At 35.4% G+C, this 16,074-nt stretch overlaps 1 protein-coding gene and 3 long non-coding RNA genes across 5 annotated transcripts; 1 reads left to right on the forward strand and 3 right to left on the reverse strand.

The window, feature by feature from the left end:
- The first annotated feature begins 43 nt into the window (after nt 1–43).
- LOC104909122 (cytochrome P450 CYP82D47) lies at nt 44–3,070 on the forward strand. The gene is made up of 2 exons (XM_010698325.3): nt 44–958; nt 2,336–3,070. Exons 1-2 carry the CDS (start codon nt 44–46, stop codon nt 2,957–2,959), a joined length of 1,539 nt encoding a protein of 512 aa, XP_010696627.1. The 3' UTR covers nt 2,960–3,070.
- Nucleotides 257–7,392, reverse strand: LOC104909123 (uncharacterized). 2 transcript variants are annotated; one of them, XR_008967192.1, is made up of 5 exons: nt 6,970–7,392; nt 5,876–5,953; nt 5,724–5,783; nt 644–5,187; nt 257–464 (listed from the first exon to the last, which is right to left on the reverse strand). It is a non-coding gene; the product is annotated as an uncharacterized LOC104909123 (long non-coding RNA). The 2 variants fall into 2 exon arrangements; XR_008967193.1 differs by lacking the exon at nt 257–464 and having other exon boundaries at nt 629–779; nt 2,505–5,187; nt 6,970–7,390.
- Nucleotides 7,393–11,440: 4,048 nt separating this feature from the next.
- On the reverse strand, nt 11,441–12,338 carry LOC130589698 (uncharacterized). The gene is made up of 2 exons (XR_008967332.1): nt 11,941–12,338; nt 11,441–11,745 (listed from the first exon to the last, which is right to left on the reverse strand). It is a non-coding gene; the product is annotated as an uncharacterized LOC130589698 (long non-coding RNA).
- A 1,290-nt stretch (nt 12,339–13,628) lies between these two features.
- Nucleotides 13,629–15,855, reverse strand: LOC104909124 (uncharacterized). Its single transcript, XR_792292.3, has 4 exons — nt 15,453–15,855; nt 15,227–15,354; nt 13,990–14,208; nt 13,629–13,913 (listed from the first exon to the last, which is right to left on the reverse strand). It is a non-coding gene; the product is annotated as an uncharacterized LOC104909124 (long non-coding RNA).
- Between the last annotated feature and the right edge of the window lie 219 nt (nt 15,856–16,074).

Raw genomic sequence — 16,074 nt, forward strand, 5'->3', positions numbered from 1 at the left:
ATAACTTCTCCAAAATTCATCACCACAAAAAACTCTTATTCCAATGGAGTTTCACCTAACCATTGAATCTGCAGGAGTACTCATTTCCTTTTTACTATTCCTCTACTGCATACTAAAATGGAAAAACAGCATGAATACTACAGCAAAACCACCCCAACCATCTGGTTCATTGCCTATTATTGGCCATCTACATCTCTTAGGAGGGCTTCCTCACATCGCCTTAGGAAGGTTAGCAGATAAGTTCGGTCCAATCTACATGATAAAGCTCGGCGTTCACCGAGCTTTAGTAGTAAGCACAGCAGAGACAGCAAAAGAGTGCTTAGGCGCGAATGATAAAGTATTCTTAAATCGGCCATATACAATGTTTGCAGAGTTTCTCGGTTACAACTCCGCCATGTTCGGCCTAGCCCCTTATGGTCAGTACTGGCGTGAGATACGAAAGATCACCACTGTCGAGCTTCTATCTAATCATCAGATAGAAATGTTTAAAGATATCAGATTCTCAGAGATAAGATCAGCTATAAAAAGAACATCATCATCAGGTGAAATGTCTGAATTAGTTGACATGAAACAATGGTTTAAAGACATAAGCTTGAACACTGTAGTAAGAACAGTTTTGGGGAAATCGTTAAAAGAGAATTACCAAGATGAGGAATACACTCGGTGCTTGAAGGCAATCAGGGAATTTTTTGTATTGGGAGGTGCATTTGTCCCTGCTGATGCACTTCCGTTTTTGAGGTGGTTGGATATTGGAGGGTACGAGAAAAAAATGAAGAAGGCTGCATTAGACATCGATGTTATAGCTCAAAATTGGTTGGAGGAGCATAGGAGAAGGAGAAGATCGAAAGAGACACAAGAAAAGCGGTATTTCATGGATGCGATGCTTGACATTATGGAGAACACACAGGAAAATGTTTCCAAATTTGAAGCAGATACAATCATTAAAGCTACTTGCATGGTAATAAGCACTACTTTTACATGTTCTTCAATTCTTATTTCTATACTACTACTAACTGTTAAAAAGTATGAAAATTCCTTGAATTACTACCTAATATTGTGATAGAACATAGTAACATTACTATAGTAGTGTGTGTTTGGGAGGAACTCATTTTTAGAAAAGTGATTTTCCCAATTTACTTTGTTTTGTAAAAGGTGTAAATCAATTTTCCAATGGATGAAAAAGTAATTCTCTAATGGGTGCAAAACATTTTCCTTCTTATTCAAGAACCAAAAGGTAAACCACTATACAATTATATTTTTCCATGGAAATTTAATTTCCACATGAAAACCTACCAAATTAATTGTTAGAGTAAGGATGTGTAAAGTTATATTTGTTTGAGTGACTAAGCAATTAGTTTGCATTGTTAGCATCTTTTTTAGTTTATAACTTTAACAATATATATATACTAATATATTAAAAGGTGTTCCTAAGCAAATAACTATGTTACATGGCGCTATTTCTTAATGTGTTTACTTTATATAAACAAGCGTATAATAAAAAAAGGAAAATGATATACATAGCCCTTAGGGCTATGTATAAGGTGCTTAAAATGGAAATAAAATATTGAATCAAGCATTTATTACCTCAGTTGATGTGAAAATGTATCTTGAATTCTTAAATTGTTTCCATTTAAAGAAATGTATTTGATGCTTAGGACTACATATAACATTACCCTAAAAAAAGGAAAATGATATACATAGCTCTAACTTAGGGTCATGTATAAGGTGCTTAAAATGGAAATAAAATATTGAATCAAGCATTTATTACCTCAGTTGAGGTGAAAATGTGTCTTGCATTCTTAAACGGTTTCTATTTAAAGAAATGTATTTGATGCTTATATGTAGCCCTTAGGGCTACATATAACATTACCCTAAAAAAAAATAGATTATACATCTTATAAAATTTGATCCCATAACCTCAAGCTGATACACTAAAGCTTTGACCATCAAACCAAACTAATATTTGGTTTTATATTTATGAAGTAAAATGTTAATAAATGAAAATTATAATTATCTGCACATGCTTAAAAACGAATTGTTATTAAATAATAATTCATATTCACCGACTAAGGCCCCGTTTAATAGTAGTCGTACATGCCTCTGTAACGCTTGGGACAGCCCCTATCCAACTAATAGATGTCTAATGTCAAATGATTTTCCTGTTTTAGTTTAGACGCTTAACAGTAACAATAAAAAGTAAGATGAGAGCTAAGTTGTATTTAACAAGCCAAGAAAAAAACATAATCTGTAAGAAAGTCTACTCCAACTAATTATTGGTTTTTCAATCACTTGATGAAGTAATTGGAAAGAATCAATATCTCCTTCATCTTGATAGGCAATGATTTTAGGGGGAGCAGACTCCACAGCAGCAACCCTAACATGGGCACTATCATTGCTACTCAACAACAAAGATATCCTGAAAAAGACTCAAGCTGAACTAGACATACAAGTGGGCAAAAACAGGCAAGTGGAAGAATCAGACCTCAAAAATTTAGTTTACTTACAAGCTGTTCTCAAAGAGACCATGAGACTATATCCAGCTGCACCCCTTTCAGTTCCTCGAGAAGCCATTATAAACTGCACCGTGAATGGTTACCACATCTCAGCTGGCACTCGACTCTTTGTTAATCTTTACAAAGTACATAGAGATCCTAAAGTGTGGGAAGATCCTTTGGAGTTTCGTCCTGAAAGGTTTCTTACAACTTACAAAGAGTATGATGTTAGAGGCCAACAATTTGAATATATGCCTTTTGGAAGTGGTAGGAGGATTTGTCCTGGTATATCTTCTGCACTTCGATTCATGCAGTTTACACTAGCTAAATTACTCCATGCATTTGAGATCACAATTTTATCTGATGAAGCTGTTGACATGACTGAAGGTTTTGGATTAACGAACCTCAAAGCCACACCACTTGAAGTCATCCTCACACATCGTCTTCCCCACAACATTTATATATAACGACTCTTTTATGATTTTCAATTAATCTTTATTTGTGAGATACCATACATGTATGTCTGACACTAGCATTATGCGACACTATTATGATATTGTGTTTCACATTAGCGTGCACTATTATTGTTGAAACCCATGAAATGCCCATTTGTGAGTGTCCCAGTTATCATGCTCATGAGCATGGTACACCCGGGTGTACCATGAGTGGACTCGAAATGTTATATGTATCCCTGGGTGTACCATGAGCATGATAACTTATTATATGTAGCCTTAAGGAATACATATAACATTTCGAGTCCACTCATGGTACACCCGGGTGTACCATGCTCATGGTACACCCAGGGACATTTTTGTAACTAGTTGTTGGACCGCGCGCTATCGCGCGCGGCCCCCCAAAATAACAATAATAATTGCGGACAACTGAATGTTCATCATTAGCATAATCATTTCAGAAAAACAAAGGCATCTAAACTTGGTAGTTAATAAGAACATAAGCTACATAGATTGCATTAGCTCTAAAACGCCCTTATTGTGTAGATAACATGTCACAATGATTTGCGCATGTTCTTCGACTTAGATAACCATACCAATAATATCTAAATAATCACAAAAGAGGTGACTGAGTTTGCATCAAAGACACGAAAGTAGCAGCTAATCCAACTTTAAGAAACAAATCCACATATATGAGAGTATCCAACATAATTCACTAAAATTGTTGATGAGTGATATTTATGTCACTTATATGGTAAAAACTTGTGCGTGATTATAGTTGTTTTATTTTATTTTTCATATTTTTATTCTTTATTATCCTTCTTTTACTATTTTGTGGCTTAATTAGAGTAATTAGTTCTTTCTTTTAGTTTTTAGCTCTTAGTTCCGTAAGCTATTTTGTTTTAGTCATATTGATCAAATTTTCATAATTTATTTTCTACTTATTTCCTTTTAGTTACTCTTATTTTTATTTTTATTTTTCATATAGTTTTTATTTGATACTTCTCATTTCTCCGTCGTGTTTTGGTTTTGCTTTAGGAGAGCGTTTTGGAGTTATAAACTTCAATTTCCCATTATTCGATACATCTTCAAAAACTCAATCCCCTCATAAAATAATCTTTAAAAAATCAATCGAGAAAATAATTCAACCTAACAAGTTTTCTGCATCACAATCATGCTTAGCCTTACTTTAAACTATCATGCCTAGCATATTTATCAAGAAGCCTATTGTGTCGATGATTGTGTTTAAGGGCTTATTTTGATTCCAGATCATGTTTTAGTTTTGCTTGTAGGAGAGTGTTTTGGAGTTATAAACTTCAATTTTCCCTTATTCGATATATTCTTAAAAACTCAATTCCTTTAGAAAATAATCTTTTAAAAATCAATCCAAAAAATCCTCCAACCCGACAATTTTTCGCATTAGAATCATGTTTAGCCTTACTTTGAGATATTATGCCTTGCATATCTATGAAGAAGCCAATTCTGTTGCTAATTGTGTTTAAGAGCTTATTTAGTTGGAAGTAGGAATTAGCATTTTCCAAGTGAGTTTTACTTTTCTGCAAGTTTTATTCCACAAGTGCAAACACAATGAAAAGCTTACCAAGATCCAATTCCATTTTTTTTTTCTGCAATTCAATCACAATAAACATCATAAACCTCATAATACTCTTCTCAACATCCCATCATTATCATAAACTACAAAAACATAAAATCATACCAAAAATTCACATTTATAAATGTATACAATCAAAATTATGCAACAATTCACCATTACTACATCAATATCACCAAATTCAAATTACCCAACTCATAAAACAACCAATTCAATGAAACTAATCCAAATTAATGAACTAAATCGATAAAATACACCCAAACAAATCACCTTTTTTTATGAGAAATGAACAGAACCCAGTAATAATTCTAATCAACCAAAAGTGGGGTATTTTTCAATTCAATTGAAGGACATCGGATCGTGTATATATCAATCTAGGATTCCTGAATCAATCATAAACATAAACATAAACAACAAAAAAAAGAATCAACATTATACAAAAACCCAGAATTCATTTGATATAAAGGTAAAAAAAATAAGAGAGAGAAAACACACCGTTTGAAGGAACCCAGATGCGAAAACTAAGATCTAAGAAGAGGAATGATAAGAAGGAGAAGAAGAGAGGATGAGGTCATCCTCTACAAGTCTTTCGTTAGCATCAAAATTCAAAATTGATATTGCAAATGAAAATCTGAAAAAAAAGGAGGGGAAGGAGATTTATTACAGGAAATCAAGGAACGAAGAAAAAATATTAAAACAATGGTAGACAATTGTACTTACCACCAAAAGATTGCATTTAAATGGAACAAAATATAGGATAGAAAACGAAAAGCTTCTTCTCGAATTTTAAATATATATATTAGTCTTAATAAGTTACATATTCAGACATCTAAAGATGAAGTATAACAAACTATGCTTAACCAAAGTACATCATATCATCTAGAACGAAAAAAAATTAAGAACAAAATCATTGTCCAATAAGAAGCAAACATATCGAAATACTTGCATGCTTACAAGTAGCAGATAGACTTCTACTTGTTTAGCTAATCACAAATCCTTTACAAAGCAGAAAGACAATGTAATAAACAATTTTTTGCTGAATGTTTAGAATGTACACCTTCTTTTTAAAAGCATTGTCAAACAGTATTGCGACAGGACTTTCAAACAATGCAAGCTTGAAAAGGACAAGATAATAGAAGCGGGGAAAGACCAACAAGCTATACTTACAACATCAAGTGCAATTACACTCTTCAACATTTTTTCAATGTCATCAAGGGCCAGTTTAATCTGTGCCAAGTATAGCAAAGTTCCATGTCATTGATAACTTATCCATGTCAAACAAATATAAGTAAAGGGAGTTAATATTAGGCTAGTACTACCTTTTCTGTTAAATCCAAAAGAACTTCAGTCTCTGCCTCAGCTACAGATGCCTTTGCTCCCAATAATTCATCATTCAACTGTATAGCAGAAATCATCACATGTTAGAGGCTCAGTCTATGTAATTGTCACATGTTAGAGGCTCAGTCTATGTAGCTCTTGCTAAACAGCAAGCAATTTCTCAAAGCCAAATTAAACCGCGTGATTCTTTCAACCCCAACCCATTCTCTTCCTCCCCGTGAAACAGAGAGATTACCCCCTGTGCTCGCCGTCGCAAGCGACAGTTCTCTCAAACCCAACCACCTAAAAAAAATTAGGGGGTGGTAGAACCTCACTGTGATATACCATATGAAGTTTAGAAAAGCTTAACTTTCATTAATAAGCTACCTATGTATTGATATAGCTTAGTCTAACATAGGTGTATAATTAGGAACTACATCTTACAGTTTACAATAGATGCAAAAAATATTCCTCATAAAAATACAGAAGATGCTAACAAGAATACTGCTCTGAGTTTGACCTTGCAGTATTAGTGTTTTTCACCTTCACACCTTCCTCTCTATCTCTCTCCTCTTTCATTTGGTTCTTAATTTCTCATTTTTTAAAACAATTCCCATCTTCATTTCTGTTAATTTTCGACACTAAGGATTCGTTATGCATCAGATTGTGCCTTCAGATTTTCCCTAACATCAGTAAGAATAAAACAAATTATGCCTAAGATGTTTCGAAATACCCAAGTGATGAATTTGACTTGTTAATCGGATATAGTAGACCTGAAGCTGATATTTTTAGGTTTTTACAGTGTAGAAAAACGAAATGGAAGAGAGAGAATGAAGCTTAGCAAGTAGTAATGGAGAATCAATGGTGAGAGAAGTTTTCACATATTCAAATCAAGATCCCTAATCAACACAATTAGGTTATTACTTTCCAATTGAACCAAAAAATTTCAAGCAAATAACAAAACCTAATTTCAATTGAACCAAAAAATTTCAAACGAATAACAAAACCTGGCCTAATTGTCAAATCACGACATTTTTCAAGGAATTTCACATCGATTTCAATCGGTACATGGAAACAAGAAGTAGGAGAAAGAAACCTTGCCATCGAGTTTTCCTATGTGCCGGAAATGCGAAGGAGAGAGAAACTTGAAGAAGATAATAGCCTTCTGACAGTCGGCGGTGAACGGAGAGAATATTCGGTCTGGAAAAAATCGCCATTTATGAATGCTTGTGATGAAGAATTGCAGGAGAAATTCGGGAGTAAATTGTGAAGAGTTAAGGTTAATGAGCGAAAATTAGGGTAGGTGAAGTGAAAGTAAACCCTGGGAGAGAGAAATAGGGGAAGAGAAGGAATTTTTTAAAAAATGGAGGTGTTTACCTGCTTGGTGATGGTGGATGACCAGTGAGGTGAGGGAGTGGCGATGGGTTTTGGTGGGAGTGAGGAGAGAGAAAGGAAGAGGAGGAACAGAGAGAAGAGGAGATGCGTCAAGTAATTTTAGCAAGTTGGGAGGGCAAAATTGTTATTCCACTGTTACTAAGCTACAATAAGTAGATAATGGCCCAAATGATGTGTCTAAACTCTGAATATCCACACCTGGAACTCCAACATCATATATCGGTACTTGAGGTAAATTGATGAGTACAAGTAACATAGCTCTTAACATAGTTAGATCCCAGCCAACATCTTCATATTATGTCCCTTAAAAATTGTAAAAACAAGCAATCAGGGTTTATGCCATAAACATTTACTTAGACTCTATTTCTAAGAAAAAAACCAGGAACTCTGAGGGTTCATGTCAAGCCCATATCAAATACAATCATATATCATTTTAAGTTAAACAACATAAGCTAAGAAAATGTAGAGACCTTCTTTGGAGAAAAGGCTTTGGAGAAAACTTCTTCAATAATTGCAAACAACTGAAGACTGCCAAATGCAGACGAAAATACATTAATCACCATAAATCATACACAGATTGCGATAACCATAGGAGCATGTAGAAACCGATAGCCTTGTTTTGTGGATCTGGAATATCTTTGAAGACTTGGATGGAGAAATCAGGAATACATTATATGACATATAGATAAATGGAAAGCGGCAACAGTAGCGTCAAGCAGAGGAGCATCAATAGGCTGACTCAAATTCCGTAACTTTTCTGCCGCCACATTTGATGATCGGAAAAAGCTAACAGCAAACCCTAACCTTAGATTTTAGTCGACGAAATAGTTGGGTGAATGAAAAAAGCGGCAAAAGAATATCCTCTTTGACAATCAATCTCACTTCATCAAGCTAAAACCCTAAAACTTGAAATAAAAAATGAGAATCGACATAAACGGCATGAGAGGAAGAATTTGTAACGGGAAAAAATAAAACTGAAACTCGAAATTATAAACGGCATTAATGATGAAAGCTTACCACATAAATGAATGAAAAAGAGAGGGAAATATCAAAGAGTTGGAAGAGAGAATAGTTGCAAAAGTATATTAGATCAGCAAAAAAAAAAAGTTGTGTTTGTCGTTGTTGTTGTTGTCTTGTCGATGCTGCTATTCCTGGAAGAAGGGAAGAAGAATGGCTTGGAGGGTAACCAGGAAGAAAGAGAAGGTATGAACTGTGAATTGAAGCAAGGGGAAACATGTTCAAGCAAGGTTGGAGGACACTAAGGGCAGAAACGTGGAATCATATAAGAAGAGGGTAAAGACGTGGCTATTGAATGACTCATTAACGTGGCCCTTGATTTCTCCATTGTTTCGCCAAATCTCTCTCTTCAATTAGAGAGAGAAATCAGAATTATACAGAAGAAAGAAAGAAGATGATGCGAGAAGAAGATGTGTCACACAATACTACAATTCATAATAATCTATGTTTAATTTCATAAATAAATTAAGGTTCAAAATTGACAAAATTATGAACCAGAATTTGCAGAAATTGAAAACCCATAAAGTTAATTTAATGAATTACCAAATGAAATTCGAGGTTTCTTGATAAATTTGAGGAATAATCAATGTGTGGCCTTGACAATATACCATTTCCTGCAAAAATGGAGAAAAATGCACAGAATTTGTACAGGAAGAAAATAGGAATAGAAATCCTTTAACCAAATCTAGCTTGCGATTATAATACGATGAACACATTCGAATCAAACAACCAACTAAAGAAGAATAAAAGACAAAAGGGGGGAAATAATTGAAATGAAACCCTAGAAAATCGATAAGGAGGAAATGAAATTCCCGAAAAAAAGGAGAAAATGAAGATAACAGGAAATAAAATTTGATGATCACGTTAGAAATGAAGAGAAGGAGAGAGTATGAACCAGAATTTGCAGAAAACGAACTAAAATCGAAAACCCATAGAGTTAGTTGAATGATAAACCAAATAATATTCGAGGTTTCTTGATAAATTCGAGTAATAATCAATGTGTGGCTTTGAAAATACACCAGTTCCTGCAAAAAGGGAGAAAAATTAACACAATTTGTACAGCAAAAAATAGAAATAGAAACTCTTTAAACAAATCCAGCTTGTAATTCTAAAATACGATGAATACAATCGAATCAAACAACCAAGAAGCATTGGCGGGCTAATAATAAAGGGTGGTGAATCATCAACAGGAGGTGGCAATTTTGCACTATGGTTAGAAACAAGAAAAGGATTTCCATCAATGATGATTTTAACACCAGCATTGAATTTAGGCAAAGGAGGCTCAAAATCGTTTCGGGCTACATCTAACAATGTCAAAGACTTCAGCTGAGTAATGTTTGCAGGTATTTGGCCAGTTAGATGGTTTCCTGCCAATCTAACTTGACGCAACAAATCTAAGCTACCAACTGAAGGACTAAGAGTACTACTAAGATTTCTATTAGGCAAATTAAGAGCAGCAACTTTGGAGTCAGAATTGCAAGTCACACCTAACCAAGGTCCTTCAGAAGGATCATTACCAGACCATTCAGAAGCAAGAGCAGTTGGATAATTCAAGCCACCAATAAAATCAATAAGAGCATTAACTTGTGGTGCACATTGAGCTCCAGGAATTGATTGACAAAATGAATTGAACTCATAAGAGAATTACCAGATTTGAACTTCGGAATCGAACCCATTAACATATTGTTGTTCAAATCCAATCTCTCCAACTCCATCAAAGCCAAGCTTCGAGGGATTGGTCCAACAAGCTGATTCCTATTAAGATCAGATTTTTCAATGAGATCAAATTTCCAATACCTTCTGGGATAGTCCCAGTAAAGTGAATCCTATTAAGTTTCAGACATAGAATTTCAATTCAGAGCTGAAAGATAAGTTCAATCCAAAGATGGTGAAATAAATTCATTCTAATGCTAATAGACGTTCAAGTGGAGTTGAGGGCTAACAAATATAGGAGTCTTCAAGTAAAAGGAACATGACATGAGTTAGCAAGCTGGCAAAGCCACCCCCTTGGTTAAAGGAAGAAAAGGTTTCAGGTATGATCAAGGATGAACCATAAGCAAAGATGAGAGTTCGCTTCTCAAAGATATATGTAACACAAGGCAATTGACTTAAAGAATATAGCAAGAGGAAATTATTTATTGGGAGCATGATATAGAGACATTTCATAGTTAAGATAATCACAATTTTTTTGGTGAAACAATGTCCAGCCAGCATTCACAAGTGGCATCAACAAACACTGAAACAAGATGTACCATCTAATTCAGAATTTCTGTAACCAAACTATCACACAACATCAAATTCTTTAATGGGTAGCATGCTCGGGGATATAATTTACGAGATAAGAGATCAGAGAAAACACCAAGCATCCAAGATAATACTACATAAATAAAATCACAAACCAAACTAACAAAAACATAATTAATTTAGCCAAAGACACGAGAATAGAATATGCACATCACAAGTCCACGAAGTTTGAACATAAAAGAAACATAATTATTGTACAATTCAGAGAGCAGTGTGCTCAATTCTCAAATAAATAGTTAAAAAGTCAGAAACTTCATTGTAATTCTGCTTAATACTAAACCAAGATAATCAATTATTAGAAAATAAATTAAACTTAAACCTTCAATAAACTTCTGTAAACAGCAAAATTGCTCAAATAACGAAGAGGGTAATACCCAGAACTACGAAAAACGCAGCAATATACAAAAATTAGCAATTGTACCTCAAAATTACGGTACCGTAACTAAAAAAATCCAAGCTTTGATCCATCAATTGAGCTTCAAAATCAGTGTAAATTGTCGGAATTTCTATCTGGGTATTCTAATAACGTGGAATTTCAATTGAGCTTCAAAGATCTTGGAAGGACAATGATTAGAGATAAGGAAAAGAAATAAAAAAGTAAAGAAAACATAGGACCATGAATCAACCAAATTAAGTTATTAGCAACCAAATTAAACAAAGTGAGGCTTATGAGCAGGTTTATTTCATATCTTTACAAACCGAACGTCGTTCTGCCTAAATGCGGTACTACAACCAGTGCACTTCCTAGAGGTGATCATTTTGGCCCGGCCCGCTGGCCCGGCCCGGCCCGTTTTTGGGCCGGGTTTTGGGCAGAATTTTTCGGCCCGCGGGCCGGGCCGGGCCCGGCCCGGTCATTTTTTTTTTTGTTTTTGGGCGGGCTTTGGGCAAGCTAAAAACGACTTTTTAGTCTATTTTTTGGCCCGGCCCGTTTTGGCCCGCAAAAGCCCGCTAAGCCCGGCCCGAAATAGCGGGCTTTGGACACAAAAAATCGGCCCGAATTTAGGCCCGGCCCGGCCAATGGGCAAATTTTTTTGGCCGCGGCCCGGCCCGAACCCGGCCCGGCCCATGATCACCTCTAGCACTTCCTGAGCCGAATTTACAGATTTCATTGTATTCATTGATTGTAGAAAAGATTGCAGCACTCTACAATCACAATCTACATGGAAAAAATTCTCACTTTACAAGTATATTGAACCGAGGATTTGGATTTAATAGAAATGCAGAATAATTAGAATATTTAGCAGATTATGATCGTAGGATTAGCAACGCCTTCTCCGTAGATCGTAGAATAATAACGATAAAGCTAAGAAGAATAGACTTGCGTGATTGAAGAGGAGAGAGAGAAGCAGACCTCCGTGAATTTGATGGCACTTTGAAGCTTGGCGACAAAAGAAGCATCGCCTTTAGCAATAGCATCATCATGATGTTTCAACGATGATGTCGATTTCATAGCAATTAAAAGAGGACAGAGAAAGAAAGAAGGTGTGTATTTCATTGAATTCATGAATTGCCTTCAAAATCAGCATGTAAAACAACTGTACATAAAATTATGAATTAAACCCACATATTTATATACAATTATACAAAGATAAAACAAAATTCAAGAATTATCAAAGCAAAAACTATAATTTCATATACCTTCGAGCTTGTAACCGAGCTCGTCGGACATTAAAGCACTCAAAGCAAAGTAATGGCGTGTAGAAACAGAATAAATCTTCATTTTAGCTTCTTCTTCGTATCACAAACTCAATTTTTGTAAAATTCAGATAATTTCCCAGAAATTAACGTAAAATTCAGATAATTTCCCAGAAATTAACATAAAATTCAACAAATTACGAGAGAAAGAAGAAGAAGAATAGATCAACTTCCGATAACTTGAGCTAGGGTTTTGACACAACCATCAATAATTTCATCGCGAGTTAGCTAAGGATCAGGAGGTTCAACAACAAGAAGAAAATGTTCGTAAATCATTGTAGACAAACCTTGAACTTTTGTACCCGGTCCTGATTTTTTAAGAAGAAAAGGTGCTAATTTTGCTTCAAATTCTTCAATTTCATGGTCGATTATGAACTGGGTTCAAGTAAAATGCTATATAGTAAGTGCAAATACTCAACAAGAGCATAAATGCAAAGAGCAACAATGGCAAAATAGCAGATCAATGAATATTAAAGCAGGGAAAAGGAAATTTCTTGATCAATTGCAAAATAGAAAAGAAAACTAAATTCATTGGTACCTGTCTTACTGTCGAATGTCTGAACAGGGACAGCAGGAGGCGCTAGTCGAAGATGAATTGCTTCATTCGAAGATCTTCATTTGCTCACTGATTTCATGGCTCCTAGTCCCACCGCTTGAATTGTTCTTGCACCAAAGCCTAAAAGGAAAAAGAAGAGATAGAAAAAATGGTGAGGAGAAAGACAGAGAAGATTGAGAAAGTGAGAATGGAGAGGAGAGTAGGAGGCGTTGGTTGAAAATGAAGGGGAATTATCTAGGTTAAGGAGGATTGAGGAGGATGAAGATGGAGGGTTCAGAGGAAAAACCGGAGGGGGAAAAAAGAACGTGGTAAAGGGAGGGCAGGGAAGTGGTTATGTGGGGTGTAAAGGGCATGGACGTCAAAGCACTGTTACTAAGGAACAGTAGCTTGAACTCCCCACTTTTTAATGGGTATAGATACAAATACCATACTACCCAATGTTGTAATACCAATACCATACAAATTCCACATCACTTTGCAGCTAATGTAGCAAAGTTTTTATTGGCTTTTAACCACAAATTCTAGAATAAAAAGTAGAAAGAGCTCCCTCCAAAAGTAGACTTCATCTTCTTATACTACCCAATATGTAATAATAAACATATTAACATACCTTCATTATTCAAGACTCACATAAACTGGTCATACTCTATAAAGCTGTCATGACCTATTCACATAAATTTTCATTCACAAAAGTGACATTCCCAACATTCCAGAAAGAGAAAAAAAGGATTTGATAGGGCGGGAGGAATAAAACATAGGAAGCAACTCCTAATGTGGAGCGAGCCAGCCAGGTTAAAAGTAAATCATCGGAGAACAGACAAACAAACTGCTCATATAATTATAATCAACTTAAACACAAACAAAAAACAATTCATGCATCTACGGAAAAAAGCCTCACCTGCTCCGACTATCAGGATTAAGGTCAGCTAATAGCGTTGTAAAACTATAAGCATATCCCTGAGTAGGCCTCAAAGTTGTATTCCTCTTATCAACTTTAAATGTGTACTTCAACGAGGACAATAAGCTATGTCCGAGCTGTCTCATTACTGATTTGCCCGCCATTTGTGATGGATCTGTCAAGGTGTGACATGTCAAATTGTATAGCATTTCATGATTGCTTGTTGATATTAGACTAAGACTAAACCCCACCGCTTGTTCTTTGTATGAAGAAAACTTTAGCCAGTCTTGAGAGAGTTGAGATGCTCGAGCAAGCACAAGAGAGGGCCAATGTCTGATTCTAGGGAGTGAAACACCATACTAATCTTTGGTGTCTGGTCCCATCCATAAAATACAAACCCATCCTAAATATCAGCATAACAAAACAGATTTCTTCAGCTTCAAACCTCCTTCAAGAGATCAAGATCAAGCCTACAAAAGCAACTGTTGGAGTTAGCAACAATGACATACATTACATTAGCAGCAGAAGTTAAAGATGGAAGAGAAGTTGTAAATTTATGGAAAGCGACAAGAAATTGTAAGTGATATGGTCCTTCTCAAACCACAGACTGACATACCATTAGGTGTACATGCATCTCTAATGTTTACATATATTAGCACAATAATGATGACCAAAAAGCATAAAGTAACAACCTTTTGTGCGATTAGGGAGAAGTATATTACCTCCTAAAATTTAACAAGGTAAGGTAGTTTCATGAGCGAACTGAAAATCAGATATGAAATCACTGGAAAGTTGTTTTTGCATGAGGCAAACAGGTAGCATAATGTCAAACAGTACCAAAAGATGAACTTTGAAAACGTAGAACAGACAAGGTAAGGTGCCAAAAAATGTTTACTGTTACTATTTGCAAGATACATGAAATAAACACTTGAAGATCCATATAAAGTATCCCTAGAACTAAAATAATAGATGATCTACAAACCAAAAGAATAGTTAACCCTCAAAGCAATTACTCGTTTTAACATGTTCCAAGAAACGAAAATTGAAGGGTACTTTCAAAGAGGAAGTATTTACCTGATTCTAGAGATTAAAATCAAAATAACCTAAAACTGAAGAAAGGAAAGAATGAAATCAATGGAAAATAAGCTAAACTTGAGAGAGAAAAAAGAAAAACGTAAAAAGAGAAGAACTTCAATACACAAACACAAAACAAAGAAACGGAAATTATTTACCATCCCTAAATGAATTTATGCTTTCGTTTTCTATGCGCAGATAATGATGAAACTCCAAAATTCGAACTATATATAAGTAACCAGATCTTGGGAAAAAACGCGAAACCCTAAAAAATCCATGAGAAATTAGATCTTAATTCTAGCAAATTCGAAAAAATATCACAAGATCTAAAACAAATAGCAAATAAACCCATAATCTAACTATAAGAATTGAAATTTCATGGAAAATTAAAGATTAGAGATAAAATTGACTAACCCTTGAAATATAAAGCCAATAATCGAAAGCCGCTGCTGCTGAAAAGGAGGGAGATGGGCCGGCTGATCATCGAAAATTTTTGAGGGGTTGAATTTCTTCTGGGTTTGAAAAGTAACTCACTCAAATCACTACAAAATTCAACACACACAAAAATCAGAAAATTCAACAGTAAAATCGAACAACAACAACAAACAAAAAAAAAGAGAAAGAGGAGAGTGAAAAAGACCGATGAGCAAAGAAGAAGCCGCGACGAAGGAAGACATGAGCAGGATGATCAGTTGAATCGCTCTAGAGATCCGGACTCTAAAAATCGCTCTTTCGCACAAACTCAACCCTTCTTTTTCTTTCTTTTCGCCGGCAACAATGGCGTCTGATCCTGTAATGGCAAAAAAGGAGAGAGAGAGTCAAAGAAACATGAGAGAGAAGAGATAAAGAGGAAAAGCTGGAGCCTTTTTGTGGTTTGACAGAGGGAATAAGTGCGAATGATGGTAGGGGTGATTAGCCGGCGATTTTTGGCAGGTGACGATGGTGAATCGCAGGCACCAAGAAGTTAGAGAAGGGGAATGGAGATGGTGAAGGCAGAAGGAAACAGAGGAATGGAAATGGAGCTGGTGAAGTTGGCGTGGAACTTCCAGGTGACAAAGCAGCCACGTGTGGGTTAATGGGCAGACAGTAATTAGAGGAAGTTGGGAGGGCAGAATTGACCATTCACTGTTACTAAGGAACAGTAGTTTGCACTTCCCACTTTTTAATGGGTAATGGATTAATTGCAAGTTAGGGGGCATGCTGGTAATTTCGGGGCAATAAATGACAAAAAGCAAAAGGCAAAAATCTGAATTCAATTCTTC

This window comes from Beta vulgaris, chromosome 8 (genome assembly GCF_026745355.1).
Source record: "Beta vulgaris subsp. vulgaris cultivar EL10 chromosome 8, EL10.2, whole genome shotgun sequence".
Classification (NCBI taxonomy): domain Eukaryota; kingdom Viridiplantae; phylum Streptophyta; class Magnoliopsida; order Caryophyllales; family Amaranthaceae; genus Beta; species Beta vulgaris.